The 23,084-nt window shown below is 41.3% G+C and overlaps 1 protein-coding gene across 1 annotated transcript in view; it reads left to right on the top strand.

Annotated features, from left to right (window-relative positions):
- Nucleotides 1-23,084, top strand: part of LOC308082649 (protein kinase C-binding protein NELL1-like) — a 302,553-nt gene that overhangs the window by 19,568 nt on the left and 259,901 nt on the right. The window contains exon 3 of the mRNA XM_080424542.1: nucleotides 14,851-15,001. Within this exon, the coding sequence (XP_080280668.1) occupies nucleotides 14,851-15,001 (151 nt within the window). The remainder of the gene's footprint in view (nucleotides 1-14,850; nucleotides 15,002-23,084) is intronic.

The raw sequence follows: 23,084 nt of genomic DNA, 5'->3' as shown, positions 1-23,084 counted from the left end.
CACGAGAGGGACGATGTCTGCAGATGCTGATATCTATCCCTTTTTTTCGTAGAGAGGTTTTGCAGAGCACAAGTAATTGGGCTAAACGGCTAGGTAAGTGGCCATGGTGACAGGATGGGGCCTGGTTGGGCTGGCTGGTAGTGCTGCCACTGTTCTCCTCTCAAATCCACTGATTGGTTGCTCATCAGGCAGAGAAAAAATGTGAGAGAGAGAGAGAGAGTAATTAACCCATTGATACCTGGAACGCATCTGTGTCACTTTAGATTTCTTTGGCTATTCAAAAATAGCAGATATACAAGCTCATAGCGCGGCACCGAGTGCCGCGCTACGAGCTTGTAGATCTGCTATTTTTGAAAAATTGTGAAATATTTTTTTTAGATTTTTTTTTTCAAAAAACTGTTAGGATTTAGAAAATGTTTAGAATCGGCCTCAGGTCTTAATGGGTTAAGCAGTGCCGGCGCTGATGGGGAGGCTGTCGTCTCACGGCGTGAGCTCTACTGGAGCTCTGTGGGGGCCCTGCTCTGCAGCAGTTCCGTGGTCCCCCCAGTGTGTGGGCCGGGCTCCCAGCAGTGGGCCTCCTCGCATCAGCCTGACTGATACTGATACACCACCTCAAAGCACTCAGCGTGCCGCTAAATTAGCTCACATCTCATTTCCAGGTATTTCCCCCCATGTGTGTGTGTGTGTGTGTGTGTTTGTGTGTGTGTGGTGCCCAAAGGCGAGTATTTGTCTAAACGTGGATGGGAGTGAAGGTGCTGCCAGTATAAGTAGGAAGTAGAGACTGCCAGCACAGTGGTACTGAAGAAACTTGCACACTGTAATAGTAGGTATAAACTGAGGATGGGAGCTCAACAATTTACATAGTAATTTATGTTCATGAAATGATACTACTACCACTGTGTGTGTAAATGTGAGCTGTGTGTGTGTACACAGATATAAATTGCTTTTAAAAGGGCAGACGGCATTGATTTTCACTCTCTGCTCTGAAGGTAAAGTGTTGTAAAGCATGTGTATAGGTAAAGCGAGCGTGGGAGTGCACACATCTGCTGAACGCCGAAGACAAAGTGGAGGTAGTTAACACAGTTGTTATGGAAGGCCCTGAACTCTGATAAGAGAGAGTGCGAGTGGGTTTGCATTCGGCCGTGCGTGTGTGTGTGTGCGTGTGTTTGTGTGTGTGTGTCTGTCCATGCCATAGACTGTATAAAAGAGATGGTCAAAGCCAGACCGCTGGTTTCTACAGACCGAAAATGAAGCCGATTGTTCAGGAATTTGAAATCCGCCATCTCTAATATAAGCCCAAGAGCACGTCGGGAACAGGAACCGGAAAACAATCCCCAAAGAATGCTATTGGTTGGGTAGCTTGTCAATCAAGAGCGTTAAGATAAATTATTTCTGACACCAGCAAGGGTTAAACAGCGAAACTATTGGCCATTCATATGAACTGTCTCTTCCGTATTGGAGTCCATGTAAAAATCTCAAGCTGGCCCGTTGGTCCATGCTCAAGATATATCAAAATGTACTTAAAAGTACCAAAAGTAAAAGTACTAAAATGTTTGAAAATAGCAGATCTACACATTGGCTATTTTCAAATAGCCTAGCTATAAAATAGGGCTGAAGTGGTTAATGTGTGTTTTATAATGTAATCATTTATGTCTGCAAAGTACAGTAACTAGTAATAACTAAGGTTTTCAAATAATTGTAGTGGAGTAAAAGTACAATATTTGCCTCTGAGATGTAGTGGAGTAGGAAGTATAAGTATAGACAATTGGAAATACTCCAGTAAAGTAAAAGCACCTCAAAATTGTACTTAAGTACAGTTCTTGAGTAGATGTACTTAGTTACTTTACACCACTGGTAGCATGTGGTAAATGAACAAGAGAGACTCTCAAACCCCCAAAATAGTTTTCCATTAGGCGCTGCTTACGTCACCGATAATGAACAAACATAAAATAAAATGGAAAAACAATCTCAGTTGCTATCCCCGCCGCTGAGCTACGGTAGGCCTAATAGATGAGAGCGTAATTCACTCCACTCTCTTTGATGACTCATAATGGAGTGCTACGAACTCTGACTGGAGACGATCTCTGTGAAGCATTCGCTTTTAGCGTCTTGCGCATAATGGATGCTTGGTGTATATTGCCGCTGCTCGCCGCATTGCCACTCGGCACATTGCTGTGTGGTGGTTTTAAAGGATCTACACCATGAATTAAAAAAATATATGCATATTTAATATCATATTGTTTATGTCCCTCAAACGTTTTTCAAAAGGTTTGAGCCTAAATCAAGCCTCAGATATACTCATTCCAACTAACTTCTCTCTGGCTTATAAAGCACTTTCACCTGCAATACCACATTGTCCTGATTTGGCACGTGGCGCTATTGAGCTAGTTTGTATGCATGTTATCTCCTGGTTCTGTGTGGAAAAAGTAAAAAAGAAAAGGAAAGTAAAAAATAAACGTTGCTTTTTTTATTTATTATTTATTATTTTTAAGTTGGAACTGAAAAACGGGAGGGATTGTACCGCTAGTGACGTCACTTTCGGGGCCAAATCAGTTTGGCCTGTTTTGAGACCAATTTACATAAAACCCCAGATATTATGCTGTGAAAGCTTGAGTGCTCAAACTGGGGTATTTTTGGGGATAGAAGAGAGGTGGAGACCAAAAACACACAAAAAAGAAGGAAAAGTAAAAAGTAGTCCCTTTTAAGCATTTGCAACTCGTGATAAGGCCTCACGGAAAGGCATGAGGTGCCTCACAGAAAGGCATGAGGCTTCAAACGGGGCCAAAATAAATCTTAGAAGAAAACCCCCCTCCAAAAAAGCAGGGTTCATCAAAGTTTCATTATTCCAGGTTCATCCATTTTTCAATCGCTGAAGAGTTCTTCAAATGTGAGCCGGGCCGACCTGTGGAGAGTGAACCCACACACACAGCACACTGCTGCATTTTCACAACTCTTCTGATCTACACTCTTTGCCTTTTTTTCTCCCCCTCCCCAATACCCTCTTCTTGCCTTTTTTTTCTATTTGATTCTTTCAGCCTGTCTGTTTGTCTTATAGTTGCTTGGCCTGTCACACAGAATTGAATCTCTGCCATCTCTTTCATGCAACACTTGAGTGAAGAACCTTCTTTTTTTTTTAATGGCACAATCTCCTCCTCCAATTGCAACATTTCCACGTCCAATTTCAGCTGGGGGGGGGGCGACCTTGAGCCATTTGAGGTTTCTATCCACGCAGTAGAATGAGAGAGTGAAGTTTAACCCATTAAAGGACAACTTTGTTTTTTTACAACAAGGGTTATTAAATTAGTTTGTAATGATAATAATTAAAAGATGAGTGTCTTTCTATCGTTTTTTAATGATTAGTGATTTTTAACTGGGGGGCGGGGGCATTCGATCCATTGGTAAATAGTCATGAAAAATCCTGAAAATATGTGCACATTTTTTAATGTTCTTTAAAGCAAACATTTGTAACTCAAATATTTGCTTCTGGAGGTCCCTGGAACAAAACATTTTACAAATGTTCGCTTTAAAGGGACTACACCATGAATTTTAACCTTTTCTTCTTTTTTGTGTGTTTTTACCTCTCTTCTATCCCCAGAAATACCCCAGTTTGAACACTCAGGCTTTCACAGCAAATCTGGGGTTTTCTGTTAATTGGTCTCAAAACAGGCCAAACTGATTTGCACCCTGTCAGGGTACAATCCCTCCCGTTTTTCAGTTCCAACAAAAAAATTATAATAATATTTTTTTCTTATTTTGTTTTTTACTTTTTCCACACAGAACCAGGAGATAACATGCATACAAACTGGCTCAATAGCGCCCCGTGCCAAACAGGACAATGTGGTATTGCAGGTGAAAGTGCTTTATAAGCCAGAGAGAAGTTAGTTGGAATGAGTATATCTGAGGCTTGATTTAGGCTCAAACCTTTTGAAAAACATTTGAGGGACATAAACAATATGATATTAAATATATATATATTTTTTTAAATTCATGGTGTAGATCCTTTTAAAAGATATATGTTCAAAGATTTGCACGAATTTTTCACGATAAAAAAAATAATACAACCGCCCAAAGAAATCTAAAAAAATTACACAGATGCGTTCCTAGTTTTAATGGGTTAAGTGTTGTTGCTTAGTCTTTGGGGGGGATTTCCATTATCTGGTTCACGTGTGTCAGTGTTGTGTGCACGTGTCGGTGTGTTACTGTGTTGGCGGTTTTGTCATAGATATATAGTGTGTATGTGGCGATGTGTGTGCACATGTTTGTGTGTGTGTGTTTGCGCCCATTCATGCTACACAACCTGTCTCTGTACCAGTGGTGTAAAGTAACTAAGTACATTTACTCAAGTACTGTACTTAAGTACAATTTTGAGGTATTTTGACTTTACCGGAGTATTATCCAATTATCAGTACTTTTACTTCTACTTCACTACATCTCAGAGGCAAATATTGTACTTTTACTCCACTACAATTATTTGAAAACTTTACTTACTAGTTACTTTGTAGATCTAGATTTTTATTACAAAACATACATTACCCACTTCAGCCCTATATACAGTACATTTCGGCCATTTGAAAAAAGGCGATCTACAAGCTCAGCATCGTGACGCATTGTGAGCTTGTAGATCTGCTTTTTTCAAATGATTTTTATACATCTATCTGTACATTAGTGAAAACTCCCAGTTTCCGACGCCACTGATTTCATTGTTTCGGGATAAACACAACAACAACATATCACATGTCACCACAACACTAGCCACAACACTAGCCACAACGTGCGCGATTCATTTACGCATTGCATAGTCTACTTTTCATTGCTCACTACACATTTGCCTCCTCGGAGCTTAATTAATTTCGTCCAACACAAACTCACCACATTACCGACCACACCGGACGTGGAAACCCTTTAGCACCGTTTAGCGTGAGCACAGCCGAGCGAAAACGAAGCGGCGGCCATTGAAATCTCTCCATCTCCAAAACAAAAACCGACGCGAGCCCTTCTACCCCCGCTGTTGCTTTCGCTTTCGCTGCTTCTCCCTTCTTCCAACGTTGCGCGCCTGTGTACACGTCCTGTATGTGTGCGTGTGTTTGTTACTGTGCCTTTCTACTTCCGCGGTTTGTCTGCGCGGTCTTCCACACCAGCAACAGTGTTGTCAGATTGTGCGCCAGAAAACAAACAACCAGGTCAGTGTTGCCAGATTGTGCGCGAGAAACAAGCAACCAGGTTCATGAAAAAACAAGAGAGAGAGGGAGAGAGACAGTGGATCTATATAAATAATATGCATATGAATATGGATATTTATATATATTCTAGGCTACTAGAGCCCCGTGCGCGGCTAGAGGGGCAGGGCCCGGACCTCTAGTTTTATACATTTGAAAACTTGTGAAAGGGGACATTTGCATAATGAGTATACTTTCTACTTTTGATACTTTAAGTACATTTTGATGCCGATACTTTTGTACCTTTACTCAAGGACATTTTTTATTTCTGGACTTTTACTTGTAACAGAGTATTTCTACATTGCAGTATTGATAGGCTATACTATTGCTTTAAGAAATGCGAGTGCTTTTTCCACCAATGCTCTGTACCTTGCAGTTGCATCTAGTCCTAGCCCGGGGTTTTTCTTCACTGCAGATCTTGCCCGGGGCAGCAGAAAGCAGGGTAGCTCCTCAGGGACCATCTGCAGCACACTGTGTGCACTAGATGGATGGAGATCTGGATGGATGGATGGAGGGAGGGATAACTGGAGGGGAGGACGGATGACAAGACTTCCAGAAACCATGGCATTTGTGTCATTTTTTAAGATTTCTTTGGGGCTATTCAAAAATAGCAGATATACAAGCTCATAGCGCGGCACCGAGTGCCGCGCTATGAGCTTGTAGATCTGCTATTTTTGATGAATTGTGAAATATGTGTGCAAATCTTAGAATATATATATATACATATATATATATATATATTTTTTTTTAAAGCGAACATTTGTAACTTAAATCTGTGCTTCTGGGGGTCCCTGGAACAACATATTTTGAGATGGGGGTCCGCGGCCAAATACATATAATTTTGGGTGGTCCTTGACATGAACAAGTTTGAGAACCACTGATTATAGCAACATAAGTTTAAAAAAAAACTGTTTTAAAAAACTGATTTAGAAGACATTCGTAGAATCGCCATAAGCAAAGATTTGAGTTACAAATATTAGCTTAAAAAAATATATATATTCCAAGATTTGCTAAATGTTCATGATTTTTCCCCAAAAATGCAGATCTACGAGCTCAAGCTCGCTATGAGCTTGTAGATCTGCTATTTTTGAATAGCCAAAGTATAAGATAATGGTTAAAGTGGTTTAAATCTAAAAGGACAGATGCTTTCCTGGTTTTAATGGATTAAGCAGCATCACCTCTGGGCTAATGCCTCCCAGCTCTCTCTCTCTCTCTCTCTGTGTTTCTCAGCCCACTGCACACGGATCCAAATTCTGTCATAACAATAAGAATTAGAACAGAACGAATAATAAACTTTACTTGTACGGCGCTTCTCAAAACGTGGGGTTAGAAAGTGTCTGACAAAACGAGATGAAATACAGCAACGGTATAAAGAATTAAAAAGTGTCAAATCAAATCTAATTTAAAACCAAATATAAAAAAAGAAAGCAGGGATAAAAGAGGCGATACAATGAATGCTATAAAAGGTTAGATTTAATAGATACTGACTTTTCTATTAAATAACAACGCTCCTGTTCTTTGACTGCTTCCCTGCCAGAACATCTTTTGAGACAGTTTGGGCCGGGTTGCCATTGTCAACCGTCCTTGTCTTTTCTTTCTTTTTTCCTTTATTTATTCAGGGAAGCCCATTGAGAGCAAGCTCTCTTTGTCAAGGACGCCCTGATAACAACATATAAAACACATACATAATGAGAAACAATAACAAACATTTGAATCACATTACAATCATCACAGATGCAAATAAACATAGTGTTACATGAAACGGGTACAGTCACTATGTAATGTGTCCTCAAGAAGCACCCTGAATGTCTCTATTGAAACCAATCGCACCAGTTTCAGAGAGTCCTGAAGTTTGTTCCATTTGTGTGGAGCATAATAATTGAAAGCAGTCTTTCCTTGTTCACTGCTCTTACGTGGACTGGTATATCTAATGTGTGTTTGTGAACGTGTTGAATGTCCAGTAACCTTTGGTTCCAAAAGCGAGGATAGGTACAAAGGAAGTTTACCACACAAGGCCTTATAAATAAATAAAAAAAATTTTTGCTCTAGTCTCTACGAACTGCAATAAGGAAACAACCCAAAGACATGGCCCTTATTTTTGGGAATAAATCAATGGCACGAGTCTTTCAAGTTCAAACAGCTCATATACATATACTATAATACAGGTTGTTATCCACTTAAACCCTCTGGACTTATTATACTGGACCTGAGTTGTCTCTGTACTTGGACCGCTTGTTTCTGTCTACACCAAATCTCTTTGCCGAAAAATAGCCGATCTACAAGCTCACCATGCGCTTGTGAGCTTGTAGATCTACTATTTTTTTTGGCTAATGTTTAATAGGTTAATATAACATACCAAAACTGTACAGTGAGATGTTTCTGGGCATCCCTTATTTCTCTTAGAAAATGTAAACAGCACGTGGTACAGTCAGACATTAACTCTTTAACTGCCAGAGTTATACACAATCTACCCCCTTCCCTGCCAGAGACAATACATTGCAAAAATAGGTAAAATGTGAATTTTGTCTCCGTTTATTTTTTAACATTGAAGTGAATGGAGCAGAAAATCTTTGCATCGCGTTATCTCCTGCTTCCTTTGTGATAAACGAAAAATTAAATTAAATTAATTAAATTTTTTTTTTTTTTTCAAAAATCTTGTTTTTCTCGTTGACGGCGGGATGAGCCATGCAGAGAAAAACGAGAAATCTCGTCAAAGGCAGGTAAAGAGTTAAGGCTGAAAGGATAATACAAAAAGGTGTCCTGGGGACACACCCGGCCTGGTGTCCCTTATTTGAACTTCAGGTGGTTGTGTCAGGGCAGACAGTGAGCGAACCCAGATGCAGAACACAGACAAAGGAGACGTATAGAAAGTACACTTAACCCACTTAACCCAAAAATCTGTGTCATTTTTAGATTTCTTTGGGCTATTCAAAAATAGCAGATATACAAGTGAGCTTGTAGATCTACTTTTTTTTTTTTATCGTGGAAAATGGGTGCAAATCTTTGGATATATGTATTTTTAAAGCAAACATTTGTAACTCAAATCTTTGCTTCTGGGGATTCTACAAATATCTTCTAAATCCTAACGTTTTTTTGAAAAAACATATTTGCTATAATATCAGTGGTTCTCAAAAATGATATGGCCGTGGACCCCCCATCTCAAAATATTTTGTTCCAGGGACCCCCAGAAGTTGTAAGAGTCAAAAATGTTCGCTTTAAAAAATATATATATTCAAAGATTTGCACACATTTTCACGATTTCTCAAAAATAGCAGATCTACAAGCTCATAGCGCGGCACTCGGTGCCGCACTATGAGCTTGTATATCTGCTATTTTTTTATAGCCAAAGTGTAAAATAATGCTTTTTAGCTTAAATCAAAAAGTGACACAGGTCTTAATGGGTTATGTGTCCTTTATTCAAAACTGAGGTACAGGTTTCTAAAGCCGAAGTATTACTGAACGTAGTAGCCAGCCAGGTAATTGCAGGATGGAAGACGGCCAGGAAATTGCCAGGACACACCTCCCCACAAGCAGAGTGCAGCTCCATCCTAATGGACAAACAAGCAGAAGTTTAAAGAGACAGTACAGACTTCCAAGCTGCCATGACAGGTTGGCAGCCCTAAGTCTGGGGTCTCTGCACAGTGATTTGGAAACGTCGGGGTTAAAGAATCATCCAGCACATTAATGAACATCTGCGGCAACTCCGGCAAGCCAGCGCTGCAAAGTTTTATGTGCAGTACTTTATATGATCCTGTTATGAAGTTATGATTCAACTGTGTGTGTGTGTGTGGGTTGAATTAATTGGCCACAAGTGATGCCAAGTAGCTCTGAAGCGTTCTCCCCCCCCCCTTTCTTGTCTAATGTGTCTTTAATGTTGTTCCATGCCGCGGTCTGTGCCCAGCTGACTTTGAGTCAGCGCCAGTGGGGCTGAAATGTATTACAGCAGCAGACGAGAGGCATTCGACTGTCCAGCAGGGCAGCCGCACTGTGTGTGTGTGTGTGTGTGTGTGTGTGTGTGTGTGTGTGTGTGTGTGTGTGTGTGTGTGTGTGTGTGTGTGTGTGTGTGTGTGTGTGTGTGTGTGTGTGTGTGTGTGTGTGTGTGTGTGTGTGTGTGTGTGTGTGCGCGTGCGCGCTAAAATGTGCTTTACCTTCCGGACGTTGTTAGCCAGGGATACTGTGGACAGTCTGGACACACACTCAAACGGCAATGATTCAGTGTGAGACTGGTCCGCTATGTCCATTAAATGTGCTTCCCTGTGACACACACACACACGGCAATGATTCAGTGTGAGGCCGGTCTGCTGTGTCCAGTAAATGTGCCTCACCGTGACATGCAAGGTCTTACTCCACATTAATGTGTCCTGTTGGTGGCCACTGCCTGCTGCTGAACTCTGCCCTCGTTCCACATTCTGTCCTTGGGATAACCTTGGGAGAGACAACACGGTGGTGGTCTAGTCTGTTGTGGATTTTGTCTGCTTTATAGATGGGTTTCCTGTTGGTAAACATGAGAGGATGATGCGCGCGCAGTGGCGGGATGAGCCTGTAGAGGGCGCTATTACCCGCAGCAGCTCTGACCATTGTACATTCAGAAAATAAATGGTCTTTACCAGGTTTAATGAAAGTAGATTAAATGATGCAGTTTGTAATATCTTCTTTACTCAATAAAAATGATTTGTCGAAAGTTGGATCTGTTTGTATATAATAGCAGCATTATGCCTATTATGCCTATAATAGCAGCATTATGCCTATCTAAATCCCGAAAATAACGAGAGAGTGAATGGCGCTTCCGGTTCGTTCTCCCCCGCGCATGCGCAGATTGCGCACTCTGCTCTGTGATGACGTCGCGCGGAAACCCATCTATATGCCTTTGTTGTGTTGAGATGTGTTGTTACCCCCGTCAACTTACCCTGCTCTATCCGTCACAGTTACAGGCCAAAAATGGAAGTCCCTCCCATAGATTTTGACAGCAAATTTTGATTCAGTTTCAGTCATAGTCTTTTGAAACAAATTCCATTTAGTTTTAGTCATATTTTAGTCATCTGAAATGTTTTACTGTTAGTCTAGTTTTAGTCGACTAAATATCATAAGATTATAGTCGACTAAAATGTATTTTGGCGGTGCCTTGATGGCGTCGTAATGGCTGATTTTACATGATTTTTGCTTGGTTGCATGCTGAAAATAGCCGATCTACAAGCTCACAACGCGTCGCGCTGCGACGCGTTGTGAGCTTGTAGATCTGCTATTTTCAGAGCGCAACACTTCAGAGCAACCAAACATAAAATGACTCTTCTTCTGATTCTACTGGATCTCTTCTCCACTAGTCCCTCCCATTTTAGTCTAGTTTTTGTTTGTTGGCAAAATTGTCAATATATTTAGTCTTAGTTTAGTCATCGTAGCTTAGTTTATATTTAGTTTTTATTTAGTTTTCGTCAACACTGCCTCCCACATCCTTACCCTGACCTTAAAGCAATGCTGAACCTTGGATTGTGGACACTTATAGAAGTCAAATGATTGTCAAACGTCTAACTGTTGTTTCTATGCTCTGTGAGTGAGAAACCAGAAACAGTGTATTTTCTAGACATACTTAATCATCTGAAGCAATTTATCTTTTCTCTGGTCGACACTCTCACAGAGGGGTGGATATTTATCTTTTCTCTGAACGACACACACACACACACACACACACACACACACACACACACACACACACACACACACACACACACACACACACACACACACAGAGGGGTGGATATAAAGTCTGGTGGGGCCCAAATTTGAGTGGGCATAAGTTCACTTAACACGTGGAGACAAAATCAATCATCATAGATAGTAGAACCACATGAGAGAAACTCGCTAAGTTTGAAAGTGCTGCATCATTTATGGAATGAGAAGGGGGGGAAAAAGGGGTCTTGCTGATTTAATTATCACCTCAAATAGACCTAATGCTAAAGCAGAATAATTTCTATGATGTTAGTTATCAAATAGCTGAGGGGGAACATGCCACCTATTTTTAATAGTATTTAGCCCAGACTAATCTCTCAAGAACAGATTCTGCTCTGCGTTGGAATCTGTCGTGAAGGTTCGTCATAACGTGTACGCACTGTGTGGGCGTGCCTTCAGATCAGGAAGCAGGCCGCGCTTTACCCAATCAAATGTAGTGGGCGGGATTTACGTGTCCGCTGATCCTTCCCTACTCGAAACAAGCCGAAACTAATTTAACAATGGCGTCCGCGGAGCAGACAAAACCACGGAAAGATATTCACATTTTAACTTGCTCTTTCATCATAGAAACAAGTGGGCTTATAACCAAAACGATCCATGTTCTCTGGGAGAAGTGGTGTTAGTGTTCCGTGTAGAAATATTGTTAGTGGGAATGAAAACATAGTCGCACCACCCGGAAGTGGAGCGTGAAGGCAGACTAAAACCCAGGTTTCCTTTGCGCACGTGTGCTGCGTCGTCATTGTCCCAGAGCCAACATGAGATAGTACAAACAGCAGAGGGCGCTGTTTTTCATTCTCATTTGGCTTTGGGTTCCCAGATTGAGCCCAGACTTATCCAGTGGTGGAAAAAGTACTCAAATGTATTACTTAAGTAAAAGTATCAATACTGCAATGTAAGTACTCCGTTACAAGTAAAAGTCCGGAATTCAAAATTTGCTTGAGTAAAAGTACAAAAGTATTGGTATCAAAATGTACTTAAAGTACCAAAAGTAAAAGTACTAAAATGTTTGAAAATAGCAGATCTACAAGCTCACAACGCATCGCGAAGCGACGCGTTGTGAGCTTGTAGATCGGCTATTTTCAAATAGCCTATGTATAAAATAGGGCTAAAGTGATGAATGTATGTTTTATAATGTAATCATTTACATATGCAAAGTAACTAGAAACTAAAGTTTTCAAATAATTGTAGTGGAGTAAAAGTACAATATTTGGACCCGAGATGTAGTGGAATAGAAGTAAAAGTATTGGAAATTGGAAATACTCAAGTAAAGTACAAATACCTAAAAAATTAATGTACTTAGTTACTTTCCACCACTGTATTTAGCCCAGAATTATCCTTATAATCTCTCCAGCGTCACTATGCGTGGGGAAAGACAGTGGAGAGGAGAGGGATTAGGCAACATCCGCTGTATGGAGTTAGTATATTGTCTGTACTTGAAGCCGTGACACCGCTGCTGTCGCAAGCAGAATTTGTCGCAACAATCCCAGTTTTAAACGCATAAATTGGTTCCAAATGAGCTAGAACATGACAGTGAAGTAAAATGGCAATATGTTTTCTTAATTGGCCTGTCAGCTTAAATCAGCAAAGCAGAAAAATATAAATACACGAGAAAAGCCTACAGAAGAGCTACTGTATATAGTCTTGTTGTTGGAGAAGGAACAACACGTGCTTGCCTCGGGTCTTCACGGGGGGAAGCGTGGGGCTGAAGTGTTCCTGTGCCGACCTCCAGGTTTGAAGGCGTGATCCATTAACCCATTAAGACCCTGAGGCCGATTCTACAAAATGTCTTCTAAATCCTAATAAGTTTTTTATGTTGCTATAGTATCAGTGGTTCTCCAACTTTTGTCATGTCAAGGACCCCCCAAATTATATGTATTTGGCCGCGAACCGCCATCTCAAAATGTTCAGTTCCAGGGACCCCCAGAAGCAAAGATTTGAGTTACTAATGTCCGCTTTAAAAAATATATATATTCAAAGATTTGCAAAAATGTTCATGATTTTTCAAAAAATAGCAGATCTACAAGCTCATAGCGCGGCACTCAGTGCCGCGCTATGAGCTTGTAGACCTGCTATTTTTGAATAGCCCAAAGTATAACAGAAAGAAAGGGGTTAAATCTAAAAACGACAGATGCGTTCCAGCCCGGTCTTAATGCGTTAATGGACTCTCGGCAGGCTCTCGTCGACCAGCCAGCCACTATGTGTGGGAGGGTCAGTGGAATGTCGCTCCACTGACTGGGAGAGTGTGACAGCGGGGAGGCTTGAGTGCAAGGGCAGACGGGCCACCGTCTCCCCCGGGGAGAATTAAATGCCCTCACACTGAGGCGGCGGGCATGAAGCGGCTCCACTCCTGAATGCACTCGCTTGTCTTTTACAGCTGGACACACTGGGCCCAGGTGTCCCACTCACAGTGCCTGGCCTTTGTGCTCGGGGGGGGCACAGATAACATGCATATTGCTTAAAATACACACACATGTTGGAGATGCTTGGACCTGTACACACACACACACACACACACACACACACACACACACACACACACACACACACACACACACAGGCGAACAAAGGAGCCAGCAGTAGTACCTTTCCTCAAGCTCTCAACGCCTCGCAGCGCGAGGCGTTGAGAGCTTGTAGATCTGCTATTTTCGGCTAATGTTCCCCTCAGAAAAGGAATTCTAGGGTTGTGGTTAATGTAAAAAAATTAAATCCTATCACACAAAGATTTGGCGGACCCCCTATAGTAGCTCTGAGGACCCCCTAGGGGTCCCGGACCCCCTGTTGAAGACCCCTGCCATAGACTGTATAAAAAGAATGGACGAAGCTACGCCATTGGTTTCTACAGACCGTAAATGAAGCCGATTGTTCAGGAATTTCAAATCCGCCATCTTTCAATATCGCGTCATATCCTGCAGAATGCAACCAGACTCAGTATTGGTTGGGTAGCTTGTCAATCAAGAGCGGGGGGCGGGGAATGAATGCGATTGGTTGTGTAGCTTGTCAATCAAATCATCCCGCCCCTCCTGGAGCATAGCCTACTTTATCGTCAATTTTAAAATAAATGGGACCATAATTTACCAAAACCCATCCGCTTGCGTTGAGATGAATTCTTTCTGACACCAGCAGGGGTAAAACAGCGAAACTACTGGCCATTCATATGAACTGTCACTTGAACTCTCTTCCTTATTCGAGTCCATTTCAAAGCAGGAAGCTCGGTACGGCTGTCCATTGATCTACGTGTCTCTTGAATTCTGTCGGTGACAGCATTTTTAGAAGTAGGTTATCATCGTAACATTAACTGCCAGAATGCTGAAAAAAGGACTTATGGTGTTAAACCTGTGTTTTCACCCGGTGTCGCATTCAGTGGTGTAAAGTAACTAAGTACATTTACTCAAGTACTGTACTTGTACAATTTTGAGGAATTTTTACTTTACTCGAGTATTTCCCATTTTCAGTACTTTTACTTCTACTCCACTACATCTCAGAGGCAAATATTAAACTTTTACTCCACTACAATTATTTGAAAACTTTAGTTACTTTTCAGATATAAATGATTATATTATAAAACATACATTAACCACTTTAGCTATTTTCAAATATTTTTGTACTTTTACTTTTAGTATTTTAAGTGCATTTTGATGCCAATACTTTTGTACTTTTACTCAAGTACATTTTGAATTCTGGACTTTTACTTGTAACAGAGTATTTCTATACTGCAGTATTGGTACTTTTACTACATCACATCTCAACACTTCTTGCCGGGCTCAGGCAAGTCGCCAGCTTATAGGGGCTTGTGACGGCACTTCGCCCTGCAGACTGGGCTTATAACGTGACCTCCTGATTTTGCTTTATAATTCTTATGTCTTGTTCTTTTTTTTTGTGTCGTTTCTCCTCCTTTTGGCTCCTTCTTCAGATGTGGGGAGAGCAGTGCACGCTCCGGCACACATCACAGAGAAGGTCGTGGAGCTGTTTAGGAGTAAAAATGAGTTCACCTTCCTGGCCTCCATCCAGCAGAAGTCGGCCACGTCGGGAGTCATATTCTCCATCCACGAGTCGGAACACAGGTAACACATCTTTATTACGTTTCTTTATTGGACGGCTTTCTCCTGTACCCCCTCGCCCCCGCCACCTGACGGCATAATTCTACACTTTCAGAGGTTTGTTTTTCTGAAATAGAAGCCAGAAATGAATTCTCTTGGCCTGTTCGTGCCTGAGACGTCTCCAGGTGAATTTTCAGCTGGCAGGAAGATCAATTTCAGATTGCCCCGGCTCTATGTCTGTGAATAAGTGGGGAGAAGGGCAGAGGAAGTTGTTAGAGAGCAGGATGCAGGACTTATACTGCCTGTATTCTTTGGACAAAGGCTGAGCAGCTATTCAGGAACTCATTGTTGAGATGAACTGGACAGTAGAGAACTATTGAAAGGAAGAGGGCAAAAGGCAGAGAGGGAGGGCTTTTGGTCTCAAGTGCTGAAGTCAAAACATCCTCCTATAATTTCACAAACCTCTGAGAACAAAAATCTCTGAGAGCAAAAATGTGTGCCCGGTTCTCCTCAGTGGCTGGAGCAATTGATCTGAATTTGCACACAGAACCGGCAGCGGCGGGCAGTGACACATATGTATCCGAATAAATCAACCTATTTTCGGCAAAACCCCTTCAAAAGTCCCCTTGCGTCATACTTGGCTGGGGATGGGGAAAATGAGCTGCTGATTGGCTGAAGGGGAACGGACTGCTGATTGGCTGAATAATTGTCAGTCAACTGTACTAATCCAGCCCAGCTCCCAAATTGCCCATACAGGCCTGTAGACCAGACTCCTTCCTGAAATCAAATGCAAATTAGATTTCCGGAGGAAGGGGGGTTCACCAGGCTACATAAATGGCACATTTGGAACAGAAATGAAGGCATGCTGAAAGTAGGCTACTGTAATGTAATTTGAAAGTTGACTGACAAATGACTTTGGGGGGTCGCCAGATGATTAGCTTAATGTGCAACATACAGTATACATGTGCAGATACTGTACACTGTATACACTTACAAGTGTTTACAGTGTACAGTATCTGCACATTTCTAACGTGATAATTTAAGGACTCTAAATACCTCTAAAATAAAACAACCTAAAAACTAATAAGACCATTACTACGTCAAAAGTAACCAACAAACTATACAATAAAAAATACTCAAACATTGCCCAAATGGTCATATATTACCTTAGAAAGATGCAAAAATTATGAAAATAGCCGGTCTACAAGCTCACGCATTACGACTCTTTGCAAGGCGTTGTGGGCCTGTACATGTACTGTAGTTCGGCCATTTTCACAATATTCATCTGTGGAACCGAGTCAAACTAAATGTAATGCCTCAACTCCTACAAATCTAAGTGCTTGTCAGGGTGGGGGGTCCCCAGTTCAAATGTGATTATTTTGGGGGTTCACAGCCTGAAAAGTTTGGGAACCCTTGCTGTAGGGCAAATGCATGACACATTACAGTATCACCACAAATAATTGTGTACTGTACTGTACATACAATGTACTGTACGTTCCCCTGAGACCACAAATATTCTAAAAGAAGTGCCTTTTTGCCCCAGTCCATGAAGAATCTATGCATGCCCACTGAACAGTATTGATGATGAACAGTTCATTGAACATTTCATGTATGTTAAATGTAACCGCATGGCTCAGCAGAAAGAGTGGGTCGCCTGCAAATCAGAAGGTTCCTGGTTAGATCTCACTCCTTTTGGTATTCTGTCCTTCAGCAAGACACTGAACCCCCTAACTGCCCACTGCTGTTAATAGTTAGGATACGTTAAATCAGTGGTTCTCAGACTTTTTTTTGCCAAAGGCACAACAATGGGCAAGTCAAAATCTCAAGGCACACCAATAGCGATCTACAAGCATGTCAAATCGTGACATGTTTCTACCATGCTGGTATCTTTGCTGTCTTTCATTGTTAATTTACCTCAAATTCCACATATTATTTCCAGACAACAAAAGTCCAGCTAAATCTCGCTATGGAGAGATCGAAAGACTAATCGTAATATTAATTAGCTTTTTTCCAGAACACTGTCTTATATTTGTCAATCAAAACAGTTCATGGTTCAGGTCATCTTCAGAAAGTTGACGTTGTGACAACAAGACCCGCAAACAATGTGACTTTTCAATTTTCATTACTTGTAAACCGTACTGTTATATTGTTGTTTTTTTAACCATAAATTAAATATTTTACATATCGTTGCTGTCGGGTAGAAACCTTGTATGTCCTTTTTTAACAGCCGACCTACAAGCTCACAGCTCAAGTTGTGAGCTTATAGTAGATCTGCTAAAAAAATTGTAGATCTGCTAAATCTGAAGTATGGAGATACGAGGTTTCTTCCCGACAGCAACAATATATTGTTGGTGCTCCTTATATGTTAGTGCGGGAGCTCCTTAATTTTTTACTGGTGCTCGCATGACATTAAACCTACGTGAGAATTTGGCCTATTATCATAGCCAACCATGGAGAAGTAGAGTATATCAGTCCTTGTTTTATGCCTAAAAAAAGAATTGGTTGTCACCTGGACTCGTCTCATAGTCACGGCACACCAGTGTGCCTCTGCACACAAGGGAACCACTGGAATAAATGCAGGGAGGGGACACATTCCAGATACTGAACAAATGTAGCCAACTACCCATTTCCCTTCCCCAAACCTGAATGTGTAATGTCTCTGGAGATGTGGGGTTGTCTTTAACTGAGTACATAAAGAATTCCAATTGAGCTGTCCCAGAACACTGGGCACACAATAACCGGTCTATCGGTCTCCTTGCTTGGCCTAATTTTCCCTTTGAGTATTATCATCTGCACATCGATAACAGTCAAGTTTGGCCATCCTATCGTGGAGTCTTCAAATGGATTTGAATGGATTGAATATTTTGTACTACTGCTGCTGCAGGGCAGCAAAGAGCATCACGTACACGGTGTGTGAAACCATACAAATAAATTGCTTTATTTATAAAAGGGCAGGCCGTGCGCTGCATCGATTTTCACTCTCTGCTCTGAAGGTGTAAGTGGTTGTGGAGGTTAACACAGTTATTACTGTACGGAAGGCCGTGTGTGTGTGTACTGTGTAATAGGGGTTTCAAGGTTTGAGCCTGCAGGATTTTTTTTTTTAAGGAGAAATGTTGGTCTCCATTTGCACAAACCTGAAACGCATCATCTTCATTTACCCATTCTAAGTACTAGGAGCAATATGCAACTATTTTTTAACAGTGCCTGGGAAGTGTTTAGGGGTTAAATGTCTCACTCTCTCACACAATGATCAAACCAGTGAGCTTCCAATTCCCAGACAGCATCTATAACTCCTGACCCATGGTCACCCTGTGGAGAAAGTAAGACAAAAGTGTGTGTGTGTGTGTGTGTGTGTGTACTGTACACACATTTTTTGAGTGCAGACTCACAGCTACTGTAGCCCCTGCTGAGCTCCTAAAGTGACCTTGAAAATTCCCACCTCACTTTACTCCACGTGTTACTCTCTATTTCTCTCTCTCTCTCTTGCTCTCTCTCTCTCTCTTGCTCTCTCTCTCTCCCTCTCCCTCTCACAATGCACACGTGCACACCTATACACGTGCACACGTATACTCTCCCATTACCTGCAGGCCGTAATTGTTGCGCAGCAAGGCTGGCCAAACAGCGGTGTGGCTAAATGGAGCCAACTGACTGTAATCTCCTCCTTCAGGCTCCAAGACAGAATGACACACTCCTCCACGCAGCATATTGAGCTCTCTGGAGTATACTCTCAGACTAAGCAAATATAGCATTAAAGGGCCATTCAACGATGCTCACATACAACCAACCAGTCCCTTCGATTCTCCTGCGAGTGGAATTGGACAATTTTGAAGTGTTAAATCCTGCGTTACTCGTCGGCATTAAAATTATATAATTTGAAAACGACGGGAGGGACTCCGTTCTAAAAGACCTTCTCTGGAACGCCTTGGGTGGTTTTAAAAGAAATCCAGAAAGCTTAGGATGATGCATTTTGGATGCTACTGTAACACCTTTTCCGTTTAATACTTTGAAAATGTAATGGGAAAATAATAATCTGCGTATGTCACTGATCACATGACCTCAATCAATTATCCCATTCTAGGCAACATAGAGGGGGGGGGACTTTTTTTCTTATTTCCACACAACAGCTCTAAGGTGTATTAAAGACATAGTTCAATGTTGAAAATGAGTGGTCTTCCCCTTTAAGACCTGAGGCCGATTCTACAAAATGTCTTCTAAATTCTAATTCCAGTTTTTTTTTTTAAACGTATATTACTATGTCAGTGGTTCTCAAACATTTTCATGTCAAGGACCCCAAAATGTATTTGGCCGCGGACTCCCATCTCAAAATATTTTGTTCCAGGGACCCCCAGTAGCAAAGATTTGAGTTACAAATGTTTGCTTTAAAAATATATATATTCAAAGTTTTTCACACATTTTCACGATTTTTCAAAAATAGCAGATCTACAAGCTCATAGCGCGGCACTCGGTGCCGTGCTATGAGCTTGTAGATCTGCTATTTTTCAATAGCCAAAGTGTAATCTAATGCTTTTGACAAAAATGACACAGATTAAGACCGTTTAGACCGTTCCAGGTCTTAATGGGTTAAAATAGTCAATGGTTCAGCACTGTTTGACCACGATCAAGCGCATACTAATTAGTTATTACTCTGTACTCAGCCATGCACGATGGGGTAATGTAATCAGACTTGTTTGTTGTGTTTGATTGTTAGCTAGATAACTTGATAATTATGGATCTTCATGAAATATGGAGGGAAGGATCAATAAGCTGCTCGAAGCGATTATTAACTCTTGATCAAAAATATCAAAGGTCACAATCAAAGTCAAGGTCTGACCTTTAGCAAAATAAGTAAAAAAAACTGATGGATAGATTTTCATGAGACTTGTTACTGTACATACCATTTACTGTACCCAAAGACATACTGAACATTTTGGATTGAAAAGTTAAAATGCCAAGGCCACGATCAAGAAGTGTTCGAGGTACAGATGCATTTGTTGAATGTTTATGAACATCACAATAAGTAAGAGTTTTTAATTAAGTTATATGATGCTATACAGTTATTAAGGGTGTCACGATACTCGATACGTATCGAAATCGAACCAAAAATGACGTACGATACAGTGATACATCGAAATCAAAAGCCGTATCGCTATTCAAGGGTTAATTAAAAAAAAAATACTCCCGCGCATGCGCACATCCGATTGCACGTCCGGGTGAAGCCATGCTAGAGCAGCTGTTGTGTTTTTCCGTGCATCGCGCATGCGTGCTTACGACGGGGGAGAAAAAAAAGACGACAGGACAAAGTCACACACACCGCAGAGGAGTTTGGAGGAGACAGAGACCGCTGTAGCGTTGCGTCTGTACTAGGCTACTACTTTACATTTCACCATGGCCACTGCTGAAGCCAGCGATGGTAATGATAATACACAAACGGAAGAATTGGAAAACCCTCCCGCTTCCTTTAAGTCAAAAGTCTGACAATATTTTGGCTTCCCAGTGAATTATGAGGGCACCCGACGCGTTGTTGACAAAACGGCTACCGTTTGTCGATTATGCTCCTCCACATTGATAGTTGCTCCGTCTTCTCTTTTTCCCCTCTACACCTATACCTCTAGCCAAAAACACTGTTGAAGACCCCTGGCTTGCTTATTATTCACATTTCTTGTTTGTTAAAGCTCTTACCTGTTCAAACAATGTGAACATACTTTAAGATGTTTAAGAACATGTAGCCAAATAACAGTTGTCTTTGGATCCTTTTTTCTTACATGTTCAACTTTGTATTTAGATTTTATTTAGTTATAGAGCTTCACAAGAATGTTGTTGTTAACTCATCTTAAAGAAGAATCTGAAAATGACAGTTGTTGTAAGGGCATAAAACCCTTTTTGTTATTGTCATTCTCATTTGATATTATTCAAATAAAAGGGACTTATTGAGAAACATGTGTTTTTCTTTACAAATCAAGACAATAGCCTAAATTAATAATCATATAGCCCTCAAAGCTGATGTTTAAAAAATATATATCGTATCGAAAATCGAATCGAATCGTGACCTTAAAATCGAAAATCGAATCGTGGATTAGGCGTATCGTGACACCCCTAACAGTTATAGCCGGGTTCCAGGCGAATCTGCCATTGCAAAAAAAACATTGCACTTGCAGATTAGGTCTGGCCCCTCTCAATAGAGATTTTATTTATCTCCCTCCGAAGTTGTGAGGGACCAATCAGAGCCCAGTATGCAAATATGGGGCGGGTTTTATCACCAGAGGCATTTTTTTTATTTGCCCCTCGGTAATGCAGTGATATTAGTCTGGCCATGCCAGGCTCATATAGTTATACAGGTACTTTTGTGAGAGATACAGTTTTATCTACCACGTATACACTGGTGAATCTTTGATTTTTCTTTTGAGTTCTTTCAGTGACACTGACCTTTTACCAATTTTTAACTGGATCTGTACTGAGCTGTACTCAATTGGAGGAGCTATTTCGAGAGTTTTCTGCTGGCTGTGATATCTTACTGCCGTCTTCTCTGGGGAAAGACTGGTAGGGTATGTGTGGAATGAATACAACAGTGCCTGTAACCTTCATCTGGCCTGGACTAACTAACATTGTGCTCCTCTTTTGCTCTGTTCATGGTTTGTATGCTTTTGTTTGGCTGTTGGATACAATCCAGGATAATGCACGCTCATCCAAAAACAAATGGTTGCACCTGTTGTACGTGATGAAGACCGCACGGGTCAAGACGTTGTACAGATCCAACAAATCCTTTGTTTTCTTGTTTGGCCATCATTCGGATGCTTTCGGCTTGCCCGCTTACCTGCTTCGGCTTACCTGTTTGAGCCCCCTTGCCTGCTGTCCCTGCTTTTGGCTTAGCTTGTGTGTGGACATGAGATACAAGATAGTCTCCCCAGTCAACAGACGTTCCTTTTGGATTTACTTCCTAATTTCAAATTCCGTGGATTGCTGATGTTGGATTTGACAACATAGCTGTGGATGATTCTTCTGGTCAGGCTGCTTCAGTTCCTTCAGTAATGCACCAGACTAGTGCTGCAAATGCATACAACTGAACTGTATGGACTCTTATATGTTTACAGCTCTGTCCCAGACTCATCATGATCTGGGAATTGTGCATAGAGCATACTGTCAAAGGAGGCCGGGACTACTTTAATCTACAGTAGTGTTAGAATAGCAACATCTGAATCCGACCGTTCCGCTGAGCCTGCCATTTCCCAGACATCAATTAATTGTTCAAACACACGTTCGCTGAACACAAAAGCCCTGCTCATAATGCCATTGTTGACAATGCCTTTGATGTCATCTGCTTAGCTGGCTGCAACCAAATGATCACTACACAGCAAAATCCTCAATGTTCATTTATCCATTTGTACTGTAATTCTCAGAATTAAATCAACACAGAGGATTTCACTTTGTACCTGAACCATTTGAATGCAGCCAACAAAGCCAACCTTGTCATTACAGACAGAGGGCCTCATATCTTCCGTGACCGGCATTATGCCCTAGAACTTATTTTAGCATCTTGTGCAAGCGTTATCACATCTTCCCCACGCTTAACTACACATGGAGGTGTGTTGGTCTTAAAGTGAGGCGTGTTCTAGGCTCAAAGCTATCTTCCCCACAGACATTGTGCTCGAACTTAATACGAGCTTGGAGCTCGTCTGATCTGTAGCGCTGGCCAGTGGGGTGGGGCGGCCCGTCATTAGAGGGCGCTTGTACGCCGCACCAGCTCTCCCAAACATAGCTCTTCCTTGAATAAATATTACTTTAAAATATATTTTATATATATTTTAAATAATCAAACCAACAAGGTAAATATTATATACCGTAGTTGAGTGAAATGTATACTGTAATCTGCCATAAAATGTAGATAAAAAACGTTCTACGTTGTCTTGTGCGCAAAAATCTTTACTATAGACTTGCAGAAGAACTACACTGACTGCTGCTGCTCATTCCAATTGCTGAGCTTCACTTTCTATGCCTTTTATGTCTATGCTGACTGAGTTATGCTTCGACGCACAACGGTATCGTCGATGTACAAGCCCACAGCGCTTCGCGGAAGCATCTTGTCGTGGGTTTGTAGATCGTCGATTTTCAA

This window comes from Gymnoscopelus braueri (genome assembly GCF_963280865.1).
Source record: "Gymnoscopelus braueri genome assembly, chromosome: 1".
Classification (NCBI taxonomy): Eukaryota; Metazoa; Chordata; class Actinopteri; order Myctophiformes; family Myctophidae; genus Gymnoscopelus; species Gymnoscopelus braueri.
Note: the sequence above shows the minus strand (reverse complement) of the source record. Positions and strands in the feature narration are given on the sequence as shown.